Genomic DNA, 16,417 nt, shown 5'->3' on the forward strand with positions numbered 1-16,417 from the left:
ATCATGTCCAACAAACCACTGCTGATGCGACACAACTCATGCGGCACCTGCACATCAATGGCGGCCAAGAGTGATGATGTCTCATCGTCCAGCTCCAAAACAAGGACGAGCCTCGAGACGGCGAGTCCCTTCACGAAACAGCGTAGCGCGTCAGTTTACCACCATCCCAAGCCGAGGCTGAGAGAGACGCGGAGTCTGGGCTCGCCGAAGAAGCTAGAAAGATGAGTTCCCGCCGCCTCCGCGTTGTGTGTGAATCACGTCGTCAGAGTATGTTGCAGGGTGTGTGTGTATGTATGCTTGCATACATATGCGTGTGTGCGTGCGCGCGTGTATGCACATGTGTGTGTGCATAAGCGCCGTATGTATCGGTACACCTGCATCGCAGCATTATCGTAGATTTCAACAACAGGGAGCAGTGTTATGATTGTACAGGAGATAGTCCACATGCTGTAGTGGTAAAATACCGGTACATTACTACTTATCATGAATAAAGCAGATCTCCCTACTGACTGCATGCACTGCACCAGTAGTAAAATACCGGTACATTACTACTCACCACGTGCACTGTACCAGTCGGCCGCCATGAGTAGGCTATGGTCACCGGTGTGCGTGCACAATCCGCACTCTCAGTACGAGTGTACAGACAGCTGTACTTCAGTGCCTCTCTGATGCATGCTCATCACCTGCACTCACCGTCACAGACTCGCCAGTTTCGACTCTTCCATACTCCTCCCTTGACTTATTCGATAAAACTTATTCGATTTCCCTCCAAACCCGCCGCCTGCTGCGATTTCTATTTTATGCTCTTCATAATCATTTCTTACCTTTCCCAAATCATGATTATAAAACTCACGTACAATGGAACCGTTATATGAATGCTCCTGGCAGCGTCATGATATTTTCGCCCCTATTTTCATGATAATATTTTCCCTTCTTTCATGATGATATTTTCCCTTCTTTCATGATACTATTAATTTTTGCCCTTCCCCTGCAGCTGCGACTCCATCGCTCGCGCTGTCTACTATGCTTCTCGTTTTCAAACATTTTTTAACTTTTCCGGTGCTCATGTGCCTGGCACTGCCCAACCCTCGGTCTCGTGACCGAATTTGTTTTTATATTCTTTAGAACTTGTTTTAGATTCTTCCAAGAATAACTGTCTTTGTGCATGTGTATTATTGCCCAGAAGAGTCTTTGTGGTGTACAGTTTAACCAGGGAGTCGGTATTTTACGACTCCCTGAGTTTAACTACAAAGGGCTGCTCAATGAAATCCGGTCGTACAATGCACTGTATAAGTTTTCAAGTTTGCGCCTTTCACCATTTCACAGCCCAGTGTTAGCAGGTCTAGGGCTGCGCAACGCCCGGCGGCGCGTACCTGAGTGACTCGTCTGGATTTCATTGAACACTGCTGTACTTAGTCCCGGCTTGAGTGGAGATGTCCCTTTGTCCGTGATCCGACCAGCGGTGTACGGCTGGTGTGTACAACGTGTATAGGGGTGATACTTAAGTACGTGTGAATGGTGTTGAGTGTCAGGATGGCACTATCGTCCTGCTTGAGTCTCACCGCTCCACGGTAATGTAGTGAGCAAACTCAGGATTCTAGGAGATCTGCTGCTGCACCGTGACCTTCCGGGAATTCCGCACCATCAACTGTACGCACCATGTCATTGCCCACTGGCACTGCATATATCTGTCCCCCTGGAAAATAGCGGGAAAAAATTCGGAATTATGTGCAAGAAATTGCGGGTGAAAACAGTGAAAAATGTGGGCCAGGCATAGTAAATTTGCGGAAACTGCAGTATCTTGCAACGATAGTAAAACGTGAATAGCAAGGAATTTCGAAGCGCGAAGAACAGTGCGATGTCAACGTTCGGCCCTGGGGACAAAAGTTCACAGCCACGCACTTCGTGTACACCAAGAAGTACACGTAGCAGCGCACAGAACACACCATGCATGAAAATTTGTACAGGGTGGGCTCACGAATTCACTGAAAATCGAGGCAAAATGGAAGAAAATTGCATTTTTTCCACGGTATAAAATGCCAGATTCGTGGAAACCAGCGGAATTTGTGGCGGCCGCGGAATCGTGATTTTCCAAGGGGACAGATATAATTATTACTCGTATCTACACCAAAATCTGATGCAATCTCAGGAATTTCACTCAGCGACAGACACCCATGCAGAAAACGTCTGAAGCTGCACACCGCTCTCAGTCTCTGGGTTTCCTTGCCCTGGTACAGTCAGACCTCGCATAATCGCACACATCCGTTTTCCAGAAAAATATCCAGATAGGCGAGGGAACCGGATAATCGAACACACATACTGGAGGTGTGCATGACATATGCTGTAAATCGGTCACCAACGATTTTCTTCCGGATGGCGAGGGATCCGGATAAAAGAGGACTGGGTAAGCGAGGTCTGACTGTACACTGGTTAGTACCACATCGGTTACAATACAAATCTCATCAGTAGACAATGATCAAAAATCCCATGACGCCTGGAACGCGTACATGCAAGTCCGGATAGTAGATTATACTCACAAAAAAATTGAAACCGTCTGCAAACGATGGTGGACATGTACTTAAAAAAATTCAAAAAAATTCGACGGGTTCGTGTACCGGGCAGGTCAAGAACAAGGAGTCGTTAACAGCATGACCATAATTATGTTCAACTTCATTAAACTGTCAATAAACACATGCTCATACATGTAATACATATCAAGACGGGCAAAGTTGAAATATTACGACACCACAGCAGGTCTGGCAACAGGACACGTTCATGGATTACCGGGTTTCTCCCGTGCAAGGTAAACACGCGTAATAACTATTTCGACTCCGACGGCGTGTTTGTCCGTACGAGACGCGTATGTGCACGTGCCCGCATGCAGTAGCCGCTATACCGTATGTTGGCTTCGCACATCTTCACTCTGCAGCTCGCCTCTCGTGGAGACAGGAGTAGACATATTACGACTTGCGCAGCTGTCGTCGTGTTATGCTCATAGCAGAGGCAGGAGTAGACATATTATGACTTGCCTAGCTGTCCGACCGTGAACACGTGCGTTGTGGATGGAGACATCGCTATGGCTTCCACGTTATGACTTTGATGGCCGTGTTGGTTGCCTCGACGACCGCACGGCTCGGGTGACGTTTCAGCGGCGTGAACTGCAGACGGATCAAAACAAGAAGAAAATAACGTCGGCTTGATATTCTGTCGAGACAGCAGGGTATGTTGGAGTTGCACACTTGGGGGGGGGGGGGGTATGTACTGTAGAACTGTAGAACAGCTAATTGTAGCGGGTAAACATGTTAGCGTTTTCTGAATCTGGACCAATTCACGATGAAGTATTTTAGCGATCCGAGTTTCAGACTTTAAAAAGAAGGATGACTTGTCCTGCTGTACTTTATTATATGCACATTTTCGATTGGTGCGGCACAACTTTGGCGAAAACACTCCTTTCGCTAAAGTCGCTAAAAATATCACCGTCGCTAAAATTAGCACTCTTACAGCAACCCTCAAGAGGGTGCAACTCGAGCTACAGTAGAGTCGTGCGTCCAAGAACGTTGTTTCCAAGGGGTAAGCCTGGGGCATTCTTATTTTTCCACAATCTGACGGCGTTCCCATTGCACGTTCTTAGAAACAATTCGTACAAGATCTATTACTTCGAAGTATATATTCCACAAGCTGCTGGAAAACTATCAGTATCACCGCCGTTCTTAATTTTAGGCTATGGCGTTCTTAGCATATCAGCCTGGACGTTCTTGGGCTCAACGTTCTTCGACGCGCGGCTCTACTGCATGGGGTTTGCGACGGCAGAACTTCACATCACGTGACAAACCCGCACACATTTCCACCCTGTGCATGACAGATACAGGGTTGTACGCAACACACGCACACACACTACACACACACACACACACACACACTCTCTCTCTCTCTCTCTCTCACACACACACACACACACACTTGTACTTGTACTTGCTCACTGCCAAAACTGGTCACGTGGGTCTACCCGGGAGAGGGGAGAGAGACTCAAAAGGAATCTTGGAAAGATGACTCAATTGGCCATTGAACCACCCAACGGCCGACACCCCCTGAAATCCCCAAACTAGGGTGGACTTGAAATGATCCCACTTATGGGCTCACCACACCTCAGTAAGTGGACACACACACACACACACACACACACACACACACACACACACACACACACACACACACGCGCACACACACGAGCGCGCACACACACACACGCACACCCATATGTACATACCTGATCGAGATGGTTGAGAAGCTGCTTTCTACCCTGGGCAGCCTCTGCGAGACATGTCAACGCCTATAACCACATAACAGAAAAACAGGAATAACCAACAATTACATTCTGACCTAGGATGTCATCGATTGGCAAATCTGGATTGAGTGCGAGCAGGCGGTGTGGTCCGAGCAACGCTGGCCCAATCGAACAAAGCAAGGGTGTAGTACGCAAAATGTACGCATATCGTACAAAGATTCTGTGAAAGCTGTCAAAAAACGTCAACGTCCATTTCCACTCCAGCCACTCCCGGTGTGGGGGCCGGTGTGGTCGGATTCCACTCCAAGTACACCTACTCTGGATTCGGCCAAACGCTCACTTGCTCGTGATTCACCCAATCGATCGTGCCCCTAGTTCATTCGCAAAAAACAGTAGATCCTGCGCTACAAACAGCCGTATAGAGGTTGTGCGATTTTGCAGGATCCATTTAAAAGAAGCTCTGACGAGGTGGTGGAGTCGCGGCACAGCGCTGTACTTGCACTAGCGACTCATGCCGCACACTTAGCATCCATTAGAAAATCGGCTGACCCACACCATGAAATTATTCGCATACTGTACGACATGTTAAGTATAACGAGGAAGCAAGTCTAACCTTTTTAACGGGTGACTTTTCTTCGTTATAATAAGTTGTGTTGAGGCTGCAAGTAAAGCCGGCAATGCATCATATGTGTTACAGTCAACTTCGCTTATAACGACACTCGGCGGGGCATCAGAAAAGTGCCGTTATTCACAAAGTGTTGTTATACCCGAAGTCTCATTATATGTATTACAGTTGGATGGGACTTTGCTCTGGGCACGGTAATTCTGGCGTTATTCGCGAATTGTCGTTATATCCGCAGTCGTTATTAGCGAAGTTGACTGTATGTGCGGATATGGCTGAAGACTGCACGCTCGTTAACGTATCTTCCCGTTAACCTATGAAATTCGGATAATCGCTAAATTTGCGACTCGTTCTAATAACATGTCTTACAGCAACCTCTAGAGTCCGCCTACCTTGACGCTGTTCAGTATCGTGTGCTGGTCTTCACTGCTTGCCGTCAGCTTGAGCAGCGCCTCCAGACCATCGGCTTCCAGCACGCAGAACTTGCCCCTTGTCGTCACCACTATTCTGCAGCACACAAACACAAAAGGTTTACAGAAGAAGTCGACTGCTTGACCACTGCTCAGAGTGTTCTATACACGACGTCAAGAGTACACAATGCCCCAGAGTGCGCAACTTCACCAATCAGATCTGGGACGGCGAAATCCGTGTTGCACGTCATGGTGTGACATCATGAGTAGGGGAAGTGTGTCCGTGGTGTACCGTGTCGACGGGATGACGCAAGTCCGACCCAAAAAATGACGTACATCACGGACTACGCCGCCCCACAACCCCATCCCAGTTGCGCACTCTGGGGATTATGGACTCTTGACGACGTGCAAAGCTTCAGTACAAACGGAAATGCCGTGGAAAAAGTCTCTCAACCGAAAAGCTCAAGCGCAATCATAATATGCTCATTCATTCATTCGGACTTTATTTGAAGGATTCTCAAAACTTAAATGGATACTATTACTTGTCCAGGGAGTTTCCTGGAAGGGTGGATGAGAATGAAGGGAAGTAAAAAAGGGGTCAAGGGGAAAAGATCTGGAGACATCTCCTGGTGATTGTGTTTGAGCTTTTCAGTTTTCAGTTGATGGATAGATCTATATAATATTTGTCTCACCGGATTTTTGTTTTCCAAGAGAGAATTTAGACGAAAACGTCCGTTCCTCTGTTTGTCCATCCTTCTCCCTCCCTGCCCCTCCTCCCTTCCATGCCAACATCCCCCCCCCCCCACCCGCAATCTTACTGGTATGTGCTAATTGTTATGTTCTGTCCTCTTGCGGATTAACATACGTTCTCTAACAGTTAGTTGCATCTTTTACATGCACTCACAAGCAACCACAGACCCACCGGTCCAGGTACGTTCTTGATTAGGTAAAGCAACAACAACAAAACAGGCGCGTAGTAGCACCGCTGTTGGAGGTGGTCCAGTTGGAGGGGGTCTGGGGTGTCCCCCGGGACAATTTTGAAACTAGGGTACAAAACCCTGCTTTACGGGCGCTTCTGGGCGAAAAAGGAAAAGTGATCCGGCCGGACCGGCTGCTACTCCCCTGCAACACCAATCAATCCCAGCATGCGCACTACACACTGCTGCGCTCACTGAAGTCCCACCCAGAGTGCAAAGCTGGCGCCCTGGCCTGGACCAGTTCCGATTACATCATTGTATGTGTACATGTGTACGTCCAGCCGCATTCATTCCACTTCCAGGGCGTCAAGGGCCGTGCTAGTAGAGGGCGCCAAATATGCACTTTGGGTCGGATTTCAGTGAGCGCAACTGTACTATGAATCCGTGTAGCAGCATACCTGCCAACATTTGCAAACCAGAGATCGGGCCAAAGCCTGACCGAGGTATGAGAATGTATACACATCTAGCTGAGGCATGAGACAAATGCACTTTTTGGGTGCCTAGTACCACCCGTGAGATATCGGGACGGTCCCGGCCAAATCTGGATGATCGGCAGGTAGGTAGTAGAAATATAACAACTTGCATACACAACACACGGCTTACACCATGAGGGCACCGGCTGCAGCTGTGCGTACATCAGACTCGTTATCACCGAGCAGTTCAACCAGGCGAGGTATCAGCGTGACCTCGTCACATGCTTTCACCTTGCCCTCGGCCGAGTTGCTGCACGCGACAGGGTTAGAGGGAGCATGTCACCGCATGTACACACGTACACAGCACACACGTACACAGCACACACGTACACAGACAGACAGAGAGACAGACAGACACACATACACACACACAGGCCAAGAAAGCACACTTAAATCTCCTCACACCGTAGAAAGATTAAGATACACACTCCCTGAAAGCAAACTCAGTTGTCTGCACACGTTTGTCCAGAAATTAAACCATGAGGTTGGTAATTCCTAAAATGAAGTGCATCAATCTCCTAAAACTTGATGTCTGTTGCATTTGCCTCTGAACTATTCAAATTCCCATAGCGTAGGCGGGAGTTGCTTCCTTTTTAATTCAAGTCTAGCTTCTCACCACAGCTCCATGACTGTTCTTGTGGCCTTGGCCCTCAATGCTGGTAGAGAGCCGCTGCCCATGAGTGAAAGGGCCGTCTGAAGACCACCACAACTTAGCGTCAGCTGGCCATTCACAGGCGAACAGCAGTGCAGGATGTCTAAGATGATTAGCTGGAGAGTGAGAGAGTGAGAGAGAGAGAGAGAGAGAGAGAGAGAGAGAGAGAGAGAGAGAGAGAGAGAGAGAGAGAGAAAGAGCAAGAGAGAGAGAGAGAGAGAGAGAGAGAGAGAGAGAGAGAGAGAGAGAGACACCCACACACACACACAGAGGAGTATGACCCCATTGGGCATACCACTTTTGATCTAGGCCAACAGGATGGTCCACCTATTTCATCCAGAAAAGCAATCATTGAAAAGAGCACCAAAACATGCCCTTTTAGCCGAAAAATCCGATTTTTCCCCCAGTGGACAGTCCCGGACCCCCAGTGGTACTACACACTGTCCGGTGACGCCATTGACAGGGATTGAGAGGGAGAGAAGGCTGCAGATCACCGAAAAGATGGAAAAAGGAACTTCACCGTCACACATCCTGAGAACTACACAGAACCACAAACACACACACAAACACACACACACACACACACACACACACACACACACACACACACACACATGCACATATTCACACACATACACACACACACACGTACCGTAGTTCCGCGCATATAAGCCCATGGGCTACCGTATTTCCCCGTAAGTTAGTTCTCCCCAATGACTTAGTACCCCTATAAAAATACACTTTCCACTGCCCAGGTTATCACCCCGAAAGACAGTTCCCCCCGAAAGATAGTAAGTTCGTACCCGTCCTACATGTACAGACACCGTACAGTACATACATCATATGCACGGACACTAGAGTTGCGCAGGCTTCCCACTGCGTGTCATTTACCCCCGACAAAAAAGTACTCCCCGAAAGATAGTACCACCCCCGAAAGTTAGTACTCATGTGGCTGCTAAGTTCGAAAGTTAGTACGTACTAACTTACGGGGAAATACGGTAATATACGAAATAATGCATTTTCCGGGAAAATATCAGTAATAATGGTTCGTTTTTTAGCCCTGGGCCTATATTCGAATTTTGAAGGCAGCTGGCACGCGAAAAAGTATAAGTCCATGCGCGGCTGCCCGCCTACTGTAGGTACCGGTACTGGTAATGTAGTCTGCACTGACATGCTGTACTACGGTGTTTGGGTCTGTTTATTAGCCCATGGGCCTATAAACGGAGGTGGGCTTATATCCGGATATAGGCCCATGGGCTTATATGCGCGGAACTACGGTACACATCGAGAAAGGGGGTGTGGTGCATGCACTGGCCATACCTGTATATCTTCGGACTCTGCTGCCAAGTTGGTCACAAGGATGGGCACCATGCTGCAGTCAATGATGGCTTGCACGCCTGCAGGTTAGCAGGACCATGCATTCAGACACAGTGAAACTTATAATCCATCCTTTTATATAGGCTACACCTAAAAACTCAGCAACAAAGTAGTCCATGGTTCGTTTGAGAGTCAACAGACAGATTGGCGTTTTCGTGGTGGGAGGTGAGCAAATAAGACACACCGCAAACTGTTCAAATACCGAAATGCCATTCACATCGTGCATGGATAATAGTGTCAAGCATGCCTGCGACACTTGTGATGATCTAGGAACTGTTGGTAACCACTGCTTATATGCAGGGTTGTTAGTGTGTGTGTGCGTGTGTGTGTGTGGTGTGTGTGTGTGTATATGTATGTTTGTATGTGAGTGTGTTTGTGCATGTGTGTTTGTACGTGAGTGTGTGTGCTGTGTACATGCACACACAACTGAACGCGTCCTGCGCGTATACCGAGGTATTTCTAACCTGGGATACTTGAGCACAAGTTGAGCACGGTGTTGTAGGCAGATGTGCGCACCCTGCTCACCGAGTCATCAAACTAGAACAGGCAAAGACATGGGGAGAGGAGAGGAGTTGGTGGGCAGGAGGGGCAAGTAAAGTGGAACTCAGTAGGTTAGGGTCGTCGCAAAAGTGTTCTGTCGTCCCTGAAACGAACATCGTTCATTTCGTACCCGGACACCCTCCCGGGCCTCCCTCTGAAACGAACGCAGCTACTGTGTCGTGTGTTTGTTTGCTCCGTGTGTGTGTGTGGTGGGGGGGGGGGGGGGGGGGGAAGGTTGGGCTGGAGGCTTTGTAGGCCTGTCAGTCTCTGCCGGCTTGGATGCATTTGGGTTTGCCGTACATGTATACAATTTCTTCACGAGATTGTTCTTTGCATGCACGATTCACAGCAATTTGAGAAGAAGAAATTCGACGGGTTCGCGTACCGGGCAGGTCAAGAACAAGGAGTCGTACAACTCCCTGGTCTAGAACCACCTTTCCGCTTCCGTGGGACGCCACCACCCAATTTGAGAAGAAGAAAGAAAATTAATGTCAAATCCAAATGCATCGTATGCATGATGGGCTGATAACACATGTGATCGCGCGCAAATAAATAAATTACAGTTTGCGTCAGACTCGGCTGCAGGTCGAATGCAACCGGCATCTAGGATCAAGGCGCAGATGCAGCTCCTAAGGCGCAACCCACCTTGGTTATCATAATTGCGGCCGTGCCAACCTTCAAAAACTCCTGCCTCGCCGTCACGTGAACTGGAGAAGAACAAGACAAACACACAGAAGGCCGGTCATGAACGAAAGCAAGCCGATTGATTTTATAAAGTTTTGATTTGAAGTTTTTTTTGGTTTGCATTTGAAAATCTTTATTTTACACATGCATTTTCCTGTTTTCTTCTCCAGTGTTGTATTGTATTTTAATCCATTTTGTTAGTTTTTGCCCATAAAAGAACTTTTGAAGCCGATGGTGTTCATGTGAGCGTTTCCATGGCTAGCCCAGAAATTCCGCAGGCGTTTTCCGTCCACACCAAAAAAAACAGCTGTCACACTTGCAATTCCACCCAATACAATTCTGGTCATGTGACCATCTGCTCCGAAAGTACAACCATGTTGCCTTGGCAGGATGTGTTAAAAGTGTAATGGTTGCCATTTTTCAAAAGTGCGAGATTCCATGGGTCAGACTCGGATGGAAAGCCAAGGATAAAATTTAAAATAATAAAAAGAGAGGACCAATGGTGCTTTTTGTCTAGTGTGTTAAGTGCGCACATTTTGCGAGAAGAGCACAACGCGAAAATTAACCATCGTGAAATCAAACTTCAACCGTGCATGTGTATGTGTGGCCATAGTACTCCGCGAACATGTGTCATCGTAAACTCGCTGGTTCTGAGAGATCGCGAGAATTTAGTGATGCGAATATTGGTCTGTTTACATTACCGTATAAGGGCACGTACCCGAGAGCGTTTCAAATATGGCAGTGACCAGCGTTCTGACAGTGTCGTCGCTATGGTTCAGCAGCGAGAATCAGCGCGTCTGGAACTTCTGCACACAACACACGGATCATCATCAATACAATCAGCGCCAGCCGGAAACAGTACCCTACGCACCGGAGTGTAGAGCGATATACTACTAAACGAATACTGTACATTGGATGGTAGGTGGTGCCGCTGTACCATAGGAGAGCGAAAGAGAGAGAGAGAGAGAGAGAGAGAGAGAGAGAGAGAGAGAGAGAGAGAGAGAGAGAGAGAGAGTGAGAGAGAGAGAGAGAGAGAGAGAAAGAGAGAGAGAGAGAGAGAGAGAGAGAGAGAGAGAGAGAGAGAGAGAGAGAGAAGAGAGAGAGAAAGAGAGAGAGAGAGAGAGAGAGAGAGAGAGAGAGAGAGAGAGAGAGAGAGAGAGAAAGAGAGAGCGAGAGAGAGAGAGAGAGAGAGAGAGAGAGAGAGAGAGAGAGAGAGCGAGAGAGAGAGAGAGACAGAGAGAGAGAGAGAGAGAGGCAGAGAGCAAGAGAGAGAGAGAGAGAGAGAGAGAGAGAGAGAGAGAGAGAGAGAGAGAGAGACAGAGAGAGAGAAGAGAGAGAAGCCCTGCGGGTGTAGGGGCTGAGTTCTTCGTGACAGTTCATAGCTCCATACAGCAATTTTCATTTGGGCAGCTCCTAGCCACACAGGACCTGTGGCCGACACAGCACCTCTTACCTGCGTCGATAAGAGCGTTGACGCGCATAATGCTGAAGCTGATGTCGTGCAGAGAGCGAAGGGCTCGCTGCAGTGTCACCAGATCCGGCGGGGACTGCAACTCTTCCCTCTGTGCAGCAGCGAACAGAACAAGCAGATTGCGCATTGCCAAATATGGAAGGTATGAGTAATGCATGTGAGTACACTGGGATCAGCAATGCACTGTTCAACACCCCCCCCCCCCCCCCCCCCGGACGACCATGCCCAGTTGGCTGTGTGGGGTGTTATGTGAGTGCACTGGGATCAGCAATGCACTGTTCAACACCCCCAGACGACCATGCCCAGGTGGCTGTGTGTGGGGTGTTATGTGAGTACGCTGGGATCAGCAATACGCTGTTCAACACCCCAGACGACCATGCCCAGGTGGCTGTGTGTGGGGTGTTATGTGAGTACACTGGGATCAGCAATGCACTGTTCAGCACCCCAGACGACCATGCCCAGGTGGCTGTGTGGGGTGTTATGTGAGTGCACTGGGATCAGCAATGCACTGTTCAACACCCCCAGACGACCATGCCCAGGTGGCTGTGTGTGGGGTGTTATGTGAGTCTGTCCCCGGGGAAAATTGCGGAAAAAAATCGCAAAAAACGCGGGGAAAAACGCGGCATAATATGGCATAATTTGCGGTGAATTTGCGGTAAATGTGCGGTAAATATGCGGTGAATAATATTGATGTGCGGCAATTTTCAGAGAGTATGTAGTGAAATCAATCAGTTACAAGTCTCTGGTGTAAGCACTCGTCATATTTGAGTAAAAAGTCGCCACGATGAGACGTTGCTGACCGAACAGTGCACTGTGTGTACGTGTAGTGCAACAAAAAAGTTCAAAAACGCGGGAAAATCGCGGAAAAAAAGGTCTTTTAAAATATCGCAAAAAACGCGGAAAAAAACGCGGCCGCGGAATCGCAATTTTCCCCGGGGACAGGTGAGTACACTGGGATCAGCAATGCACTGTTCAACACCCCCAGACGACCATGCCCAGGTGGCTGTGTGGGGTGTTATGTGAGTACACTGGGATCAGCAATGCACTGTTCAACACCCCCAGACGACCATGCCCAGGTAGCTGTGTGTGAGGTGTTATGTGAGTACGCTGGGATCAGTAATGCACTGTTCAACACCCCAGACGACCATGCCCAGGTGTGGCTGTGTGGGGTGTTATGTGAGTACACTGGGATCAGCAATGCACTGTTCAACACCCCAGACGACCATGCCCAGGTGGCTGTGTGGGGTGTTATGTGAGTACGCTGGGATCAGTAATGCACTGTTCAACACCCCAGACGACCATGCCCAGGTAGCTGTGTGTGGGGTGTTATGTGAGTACGCTGGGATCAGCAATGCACTGTTCAACACCCCAGACGACCATGCCCAGGTGGCTGTGTGTGGGGTGTTATGTGAGTACACTGGGATCAGCAATGCACTGTTCAACACCCCAGACGACCATGCCCAGGTGGCTGTGTGGGGTATTTATTCTACAAATCACATCATTGCGCAATGGACTTATGCCATAGGAAAGGCCAGGTCGCAACCGGAATGAATGCGTGCACGTAGACATAGCAAGCGTACGTGTGCTCTCCACAACCCATGCGCGTCCTCACATCACCTGTCTAGGACGACCACTCAAGGTACCTTCAAGACGTGGTCTCTGCTATCAGGTGGTCTGTTCTCCAGAGTCGTTTGACTGGAAATACTAGTACAGTCACTTCGCTAATAACGACTGCGGATATAACGACAATTCGCGAATAACGACCGAATTTCCATGCCCAGAGCAAAGTCCCATCTAACTGTATTCATTTAACTTCGGATACAACGACTATCTGAATAGCGACAATTCGCGAATAGCGACATGCTTCTAGTGCCCCGAGGTCATATTCACTGCTTGAATAACGACTTTCTGGGCTTTTGACAGCTATTTCAAGTACCTGTCATGCAGAAGTGCCAGAACCCATGGCGATGGGTAAAGGCGCACATGCAAGAAGATCCAGCCAGGGGGGGGGGGGGGGGGGGGTGCTTTTTAGTTTTTCTATTTATTTATTTATTTTGCTTCTAAATACATGTACGGTACATGCTGTTGGAGTGATCAATACAGCTACTGCGAAAGCCATTATTCTAACGAGGCGCATATATAACGATTTCCCAAAATTGACTAGTTTACGGGTACCAAAGGTAACGATTCTCACTCATTCTCAACGCTCAATAGGACAGTATAATTATGTATCGATTTCTGTATAACGATTTCTATTTTAACGACAGATTTCTCCTCGTTAACTCGTTAGAGTTAGCACTTCGTTATATATAATAAAATATATATACGGCTTTCACAGTACAATCATGTACATGATATAACCTAACACTGGTTAAAAACCAGTATTAGATAAACCTTGTTATAGTTCACGCAATCATAGTGTTAGATTGACAGCATGAAACAAGTGTCATGGTGATGACAAAAAAACTGTTGACAGTAGACGAGCTGAGCGAAGAAAACAAGACGACATCAGGAGTAGTCTCCTAACCCCCTAGCATAATGAGGGTCAGAACCGGGTGCGATACCCATATGCCTATAGTTCAAATGGTCCGCAGGGATCGGGGCTCTGCCAACCGCGGAAGGTGGTAGTAAGGTCACTGTTTCCGAACACAGTGTTCCTCCACCTTGTTTCATGCTGTCAATCTAACAATATGATTGCACATGTACATGTACAGTGCATTTCAAAACTATAGACGCGTAGGGTTTTTGAAATATTTCAAATTTGGCTCGAACCTTTTGAGAATAGTTTTCGGAATATTGCTCAGGATTGCTCCACAATTACTCTCATAATAGTTTCTAAAGGATTGGATAACAGACGCCCAATTTGGAAAAATTTATGCACAAAGTGATCACAGATTTTATGTGGTATAGATGCTGGCATAACGGTTTTTGCCTAGGTACGCGTCTATAGTTTTGAAATGGACTGTAGTTGTATATGATTGTACAGTAATCAGCATACATGAACATGTCCCTGTAGATGGCTCCAAAGCCTAATTTTTCAATCTATTTCCCTTCCATATTGACTTTATAGTTCCTTTCAATTGTAATATAAAAATAAAGTACACGTTGGCATAGAGCATGAAAAGGGCTTCATTCTGACATGCATAATTATCATACTATACAGAATATGGGTTCACATACATTCAAATGGGACTTCGGGTATAAGGACACTTCGCGAATAAGGACGCTTTTCTGATGCCCCGCGAAATGTCGTTATTCGCAAAGTTGACTGTACATCCCCCAGGCTGTCCAACCGTCCTGCTTTGGACCAAAAACATTCGTGTACATTTACATGGAAGACAATTGCCTTTGCATACATGTTTAACATGGGTGCCCTGCTTTGGAATGGTGGCAAGGCTGCACAGACTGTATCCACTGCTCCTGGGTTTTTTTTGTTTTTTTTTGTTTTACTATTGACACAGCCCTACTGGAAAACAGGTGGAGAACAAAAAGAAACGAGGAAAAGGACAAAACATAGGGGATGGTTGCAATGGTCTTCTCGGACAGATGGTCACCTATTATCCGAGTGGCGGTCGTGATTGCTTTCACTGTACACTCAAACGCCTCTTATCCGGACGCCTCAGATACGGGCACGTCTCTCTACCGGGCACCTTCAGCTTGAGGTCCTATAGCACAAATGCTTCGAATTTGGGGGTTTTGAACTTTTTTCCGTATGTGGAAGTGCTTATTTTTCATTGCCAACCTATGTAATTCACACACTTTTATCAATCGGTTCCTTTTGTATCCTGAACATGTGCAATACGTTCAAAATAAACTTCTTCACAAATGATACGATACATAGTAGCTGAGTTATCCTGAGATACGGGCAAATCTGAGATACGGGCAGTGCCCGGTCCCAAGGTGCCCGGATAAGAGACGTCCGAGTGTACCTATATTTTTCAACAAGAGTTTTTTTTAATTTCAGTGCATTTGCATCAACATTCTGCCGGGATGGCATATTTTTTTACACGCAACCGCACTGTCAGTCCTAGAGCTCTCGTGGTGATGGTGGATGTATGTGTGTGTGGTGTGTGTGTGTGTGTGTGTGTGTGTATGTGTGTGTGTGTGTGTACATGCGTGTGCATGTGTGGTGTGTGTGTGTGTACGTGTGTTTGTACGTGTATGTGTGTGTGCGTGTGTGTACGTGTGTGTGTGTGGGTATGTGCGTGCGTGCGTGTGTGTGGGTATGTGCGTGCGTGCGTGTGTGTGTGTACGTGCGTGTGTGTACGTGCGTGTGCATGTGTGTGGTGCGTGTGTGTGCATGGCGCATGGCGTCTGCGAAACACGAGGACTTACCAGCTTGGGTATCTGACGCAGTCCGAACGCCAGTGTAGCTTTTGTAGCGTCGATCTCTGGTGGTAGGTAGGCGGGCGTCCTTGGCGAAGCCATAACGGGGCCACCTACTAATATGTCTGGGTTTTCAAAGGCTGGCTTTTGTTGGAGCGAGAGCACATCGGGCGAAGTGTTTAGGCCGCTGGACTTGCCGTCGTCTTGTTCGTGAACTGGCGTCGGCAACACGATAATACTGGGGTGTGCTTCGTTTTAAATTTGGGTCATTCGAGCAGCAGGCTATTGTTTGGCTAGCGATGCGGGGATTAGCGCCCGGCTGAACCCATGAGGATGGAAACTCTCCGTGCCTAAATGCACAAACGCTATCTTTTCGCGAATTTGCAGGAGGATACTGAGGACACGTGCGCGTACACGTCGCTAGGAAATAGCATGTAGACCAGAACGAATGGTGTCTCGATCATATGAGAGAGTCGATCGGAAATATAATTTTTATTTTGACTCGAGTCAAGATACTGGGACACCTGGATAATGAGAGTGCGAGACTGGAGCTAACCACGCGTGCACGGACCGGTGATCGTGACAGCGAACCAAAAAAAT

The 16,417-nt window shown here is 47.8% G+C and overlaps 2 protein-coding genes across 2 annotated transcripts in view; one reads left to right on the forward strand and one right to left on the reverse strand.

Moving 5' to 3' along the window:
• LOC135830413 (uncharacterized) overlaps positions 1 to 1,198 on the forward strand; it is a 12,185-nt gene extending 10,987 nt beyond the window's left edge. The window contains exon 8 of the mRNA XM_065342668.1: positions 1 to 1,198. This exon is cut by the window's left edge and continues 252 nt beyond it. Coding sequence (XP_065198740.1) covers positions 1 to 225 — 225 coding nt within the window. The 3' untranslated portion in view covers positions 226 to 1,198.
• A 1,216-nt stretch (positions 1,199 to 2,414) lies between these two features.
• On the reverse strand, positions 2,415 to 16,323 carry LOC135830406 (radial spoke head 14 homolog). The gene is made up of 11 exons (XM_065342662.1): positions 15,827 to 16,323; positions 11,474 to 11,582; positions 10,739 to 10,826; positions 9,982 to 10,043; positions 9,261 to 9,333; positions 8,740 to 8,816; positions 7,384 to 7,535; positions 6,898 to 7,017; positions 5,300 to 5,414; positions 4,268 to 4,330; positions 2,415 to 3,158 (listed from the first exon to the last, which is right to left on the reverse strand). Exons 4-11 carry the CDS (start codon positions 9,991 to 9,993, stop codon positions 3,075 to 3,077), a joined length of 696 nt encoding a protein of 231 aa, XP_065198734.1. The 5' UTR covers positions 9,994 to 10,043; positions 10,739 to 10,826; positions 11,474 to 11,582; positions 15,827 to 16,323; the 3' UTR covers positions 2,415 to 3,074.
• Positions 16,324 to 16,417: the final 94 nt, after the last annotated feature.

Source organism: Sycon ciliatum, unplaced genomic scaffold (assembly GCF_964019385.1).
Source record: "Sycon ciliatum unplaced genomic scaffold, ocSycCili1.1 SCAFFOLD_292, whole genome shotgun sequence".
NCBI classification, from domain to species: domain Eukaryota; kingdom Metazoa; phylum Porifera; class Calcarea; order Leucosolenida; family Sycettidae; genus Sycon; species Sycon ciliatum.